The sequence below is a fragment of the Eptesicus fuscus genome, chromosome 13 (assembly GCF_027574615.1).
Source record: "Eptesicus fuscus isolate TK198812 chromosome 13, DD_ASM_mEF_20220401, whole genome shotgun sequence".
In the NCBI taxonomy this organism is placed as follows: domain Eukaryota; kingdom Metazoa; phylum Chordata; class Mammalia; order Chiroptera; family Vespertilionidae; genus Eptesicus; species Eptesicus fuscus.
Window position 1 is genome coordinate 66,576,489 of NC_072485.1, and position 7,098 is coordinate 66,583,586.

A 7,098-nucleotide genomic window follows, 5' to 3' on the forward strand; every position below is an offset into this window, starting at 1 on the left:
GCAGGTTTATAGAACAAGGGACCATTTTAGTAGAAAATTTCAAACAGAAGTTTTTACAACATAGAGGTTACTGAAACAAGATGGCCTATGCTTCAATAGAGGAACAAAGACAGAAACAGGAAACTAATTAAGTGCCATAAATTGTTCTATGTGCTTTACACATGACATGTAACTTAATTTCCCCAACATTTCTGAGAAATAATTATTATTAGTGTTTCTAATTTTTAAATATTAGTCGCTGAGGTTCCAAAGACATTAGATACTGCAATGACAACAAAAATATAATAAAGGAAGCAAGCAGTGAACAGCAAACAGAATAGACATACATATGGGAATCTCACTCTGTGCATAAACTGGCAAAGGTGATTCTTCATTGGAAAATAAGAGGAATTCCATTTTGAAATGAATCATACTTGCCATAATAGGTCAGAAACTCTGTATCTCAAGAGTTTTCCATTAATCTTATGCAGGTTTTACAGCAAACAAAATGTGTGTGTCTTAACAGTCCAATACCGAAAACCATTTAAAATATTTTATTTTTTAAAACCTTTATTGTTTGAAAGTATTACATATGTCCCCTTTTTCCATCTTGATCTCTTCTAGCCAGTTTCAGCTGGCAACCCCAGGTCTTCACCACCCTATTGTCTGTTTTCTGGGTTATTTATATCTGCATACAATTTCTTTGGTTGATCTCTTCCCATCCACCTTCCCTCTGAGATTCCTTAGTCTGTTCCAGCACAATACTCTCCAGGTCCCTCCAGGTTGGCTCAAAGGGTAAGAGATCTATCTTTTTTTTTTAGATTGAATAAAAGCAAAGACCAAAGCTGCAAATTTTGAAATGTGTTCAAACAGACCCGGGTCAATTAAGGAGACAAAGAAAATTGAATGTGAAAGACTCACTCATAAAAACCTGCCCCCTGGCTGTTCCCTCTACTCTATAACACAGCAGCCAACCAATTCACCTCTACACCAGCCTCCATTAGAGGACCGTGGGTCCTACTAAGAAAATATTCTCCAGGAAAATATTTTGGAGCTCACCACTTTTCTGAGAGCTTCTTTCACATCCTTGTTCCTCAAGCTGTAGATCAGGGGGTTCAGCATGGGAATCACTACAGTGTAAAACACTGACGCCACTTTATCTGTATCCACACTGTTGCCAGAATTGGGGCGGCAATAAGAGAAAAGGAGTGTTCCCTGTAAGACAACGATGGCTGTGAGGTGGGAGGCACAGGTGGAAAAGGCTTTGTGTCTTCCCTCTGCAGAGTGCATCCTCAGAATGGTGATGAGAATAAATAAATAGGAGGTAAAGATGATGACAATGGTGATGATCTCGTTGAAAGTGGCTACAATGAATAATAGCAGTTCATTCATAGAGATATCAGTACAAGCAAGAGATAAGAGAGGGGGCAGATCACAAAAGAAATGGTTCATCACATTTGATCTAAAGGATGGGATCTCAAGAGCTAAACACAAGTGAATCAGAGCACACACAGTTCCACTGAGGTAGCAGCAAATTACCAGCTCCACACAGAGAGTCCGGGACATGGTGACCATGTACAGCAGTGGGTTACAGATGGCCACAAAGCGGTCATAGGCCATCACAGCCAGCAGGAAGACCTCAGTGATTGCATAAACACAAAATAAGTAAAACTGCACCATGCATCCCAGGAAGGAGATGGTTTTATCCTTGTTTAGCATGTTGAACAGCATCTTTGGCACAATGATCGTGGAGTAGCAAAAGTCCAGAAAGGACAGGTGGCTCAGGAAAAAGTACATGGGAGTGTGAAGTCCAGAGCTGACCTGAATCAGTGCGATCATGCCCAGGTTGGCCAAAACCGTGACTCCATAGATCAGAAGGAACAGCAGGGAGAGAAAGACTCTCAGCTCAGGGATATCAGATAACCCAAGAAGAATGAACTCTTTCACGGTGGTGCAGTTCCCCTGCCCCATTTCCACCATTGGTCAGGTTTAGAAAACCAAATGATAAGTTTTGTGTGTCTTCTGAAATAGAAATAATAAAACACAGATTTATATTTAATTAAGAAAAATATAAAACTGATGTCAAACACAATGCATTTGAAATATAATTGTCAAATAATTCAAAATGTTCAGTGTGTCAGGAGGTATCAGTGATCAGATTGAAAGTATCAGCAGACATCTGTGTGATTCCCAACTGTTATCTACCACAAGAAATTTAGTTGATGAATTAACTTAGGTGTTTTGATGGTCTTTGAAATAGATCCAATGATATACTTGGAAAACACATTAGATCAACTCCTGTTCCCCAAAAAATGTAATAAATTCTGTTCCAGTAAGATTACATCTACTGTGATCCTAAGTAATTTACACTAACATTTTTTAGGTCAGTCTTTCAGTAGCATAAGGTTTTAGCAGGTGAGGTCCTGTACAGTTTCCTTATTGGGAAATGTGACAAATCTCTAAGATTAGTGGCTCATGTGGACTCTAAATTTGTAGTTATGCGAAATGAAAAAAGAGACATTTAAAATATGTACTGAAATCCATCATCATTTTCACTTGTCAATTTAACAAAGTGACTTAATTAATTATAATGGTAGTAATCAATATCAATAATGACTCAGAAAAGTATAACTTCTTATATACATTTTTCTGGAAAGCAATTAGGCAACATATATCCTTATCCCAGACAATAATAAAAGCTATATAATATATTTATGAGAGATTTTATTTTTACTATGATATTGTAAGACAGCTTTAATTACATTTACACGTTATGAAAAACTATACCTAAAACTACATTGTGGCATTATTATATTCACAATGTGGAAAAATAATTGTCAAAATAGAGTAATTTTTAAACTATATTATATCGTATCTAAAGCAGAAAGTTATGTTATAGTATTTAATATTATATTGTGGAGATGGTTATTCTTATAAAAAATAAACTAGTATGCTTGGTGTATATATGTAGATTTAAATAAAATGTATATGTTGAGGTATGAATATATATACTGGAAATGACATATGATATCACTTTGATTTAGCTACAAACCCTAAAAGATAAATCTTTTACCCACATTGAGAAAGAGGTAAGTGAAAACTTTCCTAAATTCTCTCTAATAATTGGTTGGGAAAGTAGTTACTTTGTATGTTTTATAAGGTCCCATTTTACCTTCAGACCTCTCCTTAAAGAAAAGTCATATGGAAAGTGAGAGATCTTATTCTCTGACATTCTGTGTAGATGAGTATACCCATGAGTTCATACACATATATGTAATGAAAACTGAGTGAAGAGATTCTGGACTGAAAACATAACCTGGTATTTTCTCCATATCTTAAACTAAAGAAGTGAAAACAAAACACCTTGCTGAAGTCATAGTTTTCTCATTACTTGACCTCCCCCAAAACCTGAATCATTAGCCCACTTCAGAATTCAAACAAAAAAATCAGCTTGGAAAGACTTCTTCCTAATGTTCTAGGCTAATAATAAGAAACTAGTTTATGGTAAACACAAAACAAATCTAAAAGAATTCATTTCATTTACTGAGCAGAGGTAGTTTACACGTCCTTTTCCCCCAACTCACGGGACACATAAATTCAACCCTCAGATTTAGGTTGACAATTAGGGAGCTCTCAATTCCATGACAGAAATTGGTGTGGAGAAAGGCAAAAATGAGACAGAGAGAGAGAGAGAGAATACCGTTTGTTTCCTCTGTATTCTTTCACATACATCATCAATGTTTGGTGCTCCAGAGGAAATTGTTCTAATTTCACTATCAATGTTCTCTCAATACTAAAAGAAAAACAAACATTTGAATCAGTGAGTGCACAGGAATATGATCTGTGAAATCATTCTCTAAGTAGAAGCCAGATGAGTTAAACTTATCCTACATAATTGTTTGCTGGGGAAATATATTCATTTCCACTATCAAGTAACCAGAGCCTACCTAGCTCTAGCTAACAAACCTGAGTGACAGACAGTTCCTCCATGTTGCTGGAGATGTTAGGATAAATGTAATACACAGTTTAGAGACTTATATGTGATTTGAACAGTTAGAGACTTCTGTAATTTTAACCTCTGGGGAATGGGTCTCTTTAGTTCCAATTCTATCATTAATCATTTATGCTATAAAAATAAATTAAAATTCAACTAGTACTTCATGTGGTACCAGACACATAATTAATCTCTATGGAATATTATCAGGAATATTTTTAAATGCCCTAATTTGTGAAACAATTGTTAGAAAGCAAACAAGCCTCCTTCCAGATTTCATGGTGCTGTATGATATTCCATTCTAGCGTCATATGTGTGGGTCACAGATCACATTGCCATAATGAAATCACAGGAATGTTTCTCATTAATTTTAATCCCCCTTTCTTATAATATTATAAGCATTCCTCAATTCCATCAATGTACAGTGACTAAAGCCACACAGATTCCCCTCAAATGTTAGGAAGGCGATAACCTACTGGTCAGAAAACTATTAATAGACACTTCTTGGGCTCTTGTTACACGTTAGAACCTATTGCATATAGGTTCCCCAGTTAATCACCCCTGCCTTCCCTATGAAATACGTGAGTCTGTCCCATGCTTCTATGTCTCTGGATCTATTTTGTCCATCAGTTCATTTTGTTCATTAGATTCCACATATGAATGAGGTCATGTGGTACATATCTTTCTCTTACTGACTTATTTCACTTAGCATAATACTCTCCAGGTCCCTCCATACCATTCCTAATGGTAAGAGTTCTTTCTTTTAGTACAGCTGCATAATATTCCAATGTGTAAATGTACAATGGAATTTTTTGAACCACTCATCTGCTGATGGGCATTTGGCTAGATCCCTAGTGTGGGGCATGCAATGTGGGGCATGCAAGAGGGTGGGCTAGATCTCTCTCATCATTGATGTTTCTTTCTCTCTCTCCCTCTTCCTTCCTCTCTGAAATCAATAAAAATATATTTAAAAGTAATAACGTCAGCCTAATGTTGAGAGGTTATCACTATTGTTCAATGATTAAACCTGAGGAATGAAAAAGTTTAAATTACTAGTCAAATTTTAAAATTCATGGTCAAGTCACAAATCCTGGTTTTTGCAAAATCAAGCTTATTGTTTTCTAACACTATGATAGACTAGAGGCCCTGTGCACGGGATTTGTGCACTGGTGAGGGGTGTGGCCTGCAGGGATTGGCCCGCTGTGGGAGCGCTGCTCATCCTGGTCAGCCAAGCAGCTATGGACCTGTCCTCTGAGCAGCTGCTCCCGCTGCAGGAGCAGCTCCTCATCCTGGTCAGCCGAGTGGCACTCCCACTATGGGAGCACACTGACCACCAGGGGGCAGCTCCTGCATTGAGCGTCTACCCCCTGGTGGTCAGTGCGTGTCATAACAACCAGTCTTTCCGTCGTTTAGTCTATTTGCATATTAGGCTTTTATTATATAGGATACTAGAGGCCCAGTGCATGAATTCATACACAGGTGGTGTCCCTTGGCCTGGCCACCAATCGAGGCCCAGCAGATAGGGGGGAGGGGCCACGGGAGGTTGACCATCCAACCCCCTGGGGCCGATAAGGGCTGGGCCTGGGGTCAGGGTGGGGGAGGGACTGCGGGAGGTACATAGAACCAGGCACTATTCTATGCACTTTACTTTCATTGTCTTTTTAAATCCTTACATCATGAAACAGTATCATTATGATTATTACTATCCTCATTTTGTAGGTGGAAAAACTAAGGCTTGAAAAGGAGTGTGACTTTGCCTAAGCTCACTGTGTCAATCGGTGCTAGGTGCGCGTCATTCTGATTTTTTGTTTGTAAAGGTCGCTTAGGCTTATATATATAGATAAGGAGAGAAGCTTCATTGACTAAGTAAAGATAATGTAGAAATTGACATAAACATAATGAAAGGAAAATAAATTATCAGCAGTGCATATAAATCAGGATTGAATGAATTACCCATTAAGGAAGGATAAAAAAAGGCCATTTATTTCATCAATAGCAAAAATAAATAAAGAACGTAAACAAAGTCTGACATCCACCTATAAGTCACAGTAAGTGTTTGATCCACAAATTGTAAAATAAGCATGATGATAAATAAAAAATAAAGTGTTTAAAAAGGCCACGGTCAGAAATGCTGCCCCTCATGACCATGGTTATTAAATGCATGTATACATTTTATAAATATATACATATATACACACACGTGTACACTGAAACAGATAAAGCAATAGAGACAGAAACAGGGAACTAATTAAGTGCCATAAATTTTCTAAGTGCTTTACACATGACATGTAACTTAATTTCTCCAACATTTCTGAGAAATAATTATTATTCGTGTTTCTGTTTTTTAAATATTAGTTTCTGAAGTTCCAAAGACATTATACACTGCAATGCCAACAACAAAAATATAATAAAGGAAGCAAGCAGTGAGCAGCAAACAGAATAGACACACATATGTGAATTTCACTCTGTGCATAAATTGGCAAAGGTGATTCTTTATTGTAAAATAAGAGGAATTCCATTTTGAAATGAACCATACTTGCCATAATAGGTCAGAACCTCTGTTTCTCAAGAGTTTTCCATTAATCTTATGAAGGTTTTACAGCAAGCTAAATGTGTGTGTCTTAAAAGTCCAATACCCAAAATCATTTAAAACATTTTGTAAAAATGTCATTGTTGAAAGTATTACATATGTCCCCTTTTTTCTCCCTTGATCTCTTCTAGCTATTTCCAGCCCTCCACCCCAGGTCTTCACCACCCTATTGTCTGTTTTCTGGGTTATTTATATCTGCATATAATTTTTTTGATTGATCTCTTTCCATCCAACCTCCTCTGCCTTCCCTCTGAGATTCCACAGTCTATTCCAGCACAATACTCTCCAGGTCCCTCCAGGCTGGCTCAGGGTAAGAGATCTATTGTTTTTTATAGATTGAATAAAAGCAAAGACCAAAGCTGCAAATTTTGAAATGTGTTCAAACAGGCCCCGGGTCAATTGCAGAGACAAAGAAAATTGAATGTGAAAGACTCACTCATAAAAACCTGCCCCCTGGCTGTTCCCTCCACTCAATAACACAGCAGCCAACCAATTCACCACTACACCAGCCACCATTATGGGACCATGAGTCCTA

General features: G+C 37.4%; 1 protein-coding gene across 1 annotated transcript; it reads right to left on the minus strand.

Moving 5' to 3' along the window:
• Positions 1–999: 999 nt before the first annotated feature.
• Positions 1,000–1,950, minus strand: LOC103291002 (olfactory receptor 5L1-like). The gene has a single exon (XM_008146968.2). The coding sequence runs from the start codon at positions 1,948–1,950 to the stop codon at positions 1,000–1,002; it is 951 nt and encodes a 316-aa protein (XP_008145190.2).
• Between the last annotated feature and the right edge of the window lie 5,148 nt (positions 1,951–7,098).

What these genes read in the sequence shown, in the direction of transcription:
- LOC103291002 (XM_008146968.2), bottom strand. Translation starts at nt 1,950, where the DNA reads ATGGGGCAGGGGAACTGCACCACCGTGAAAGAGTTCATTCTTCTTGGG.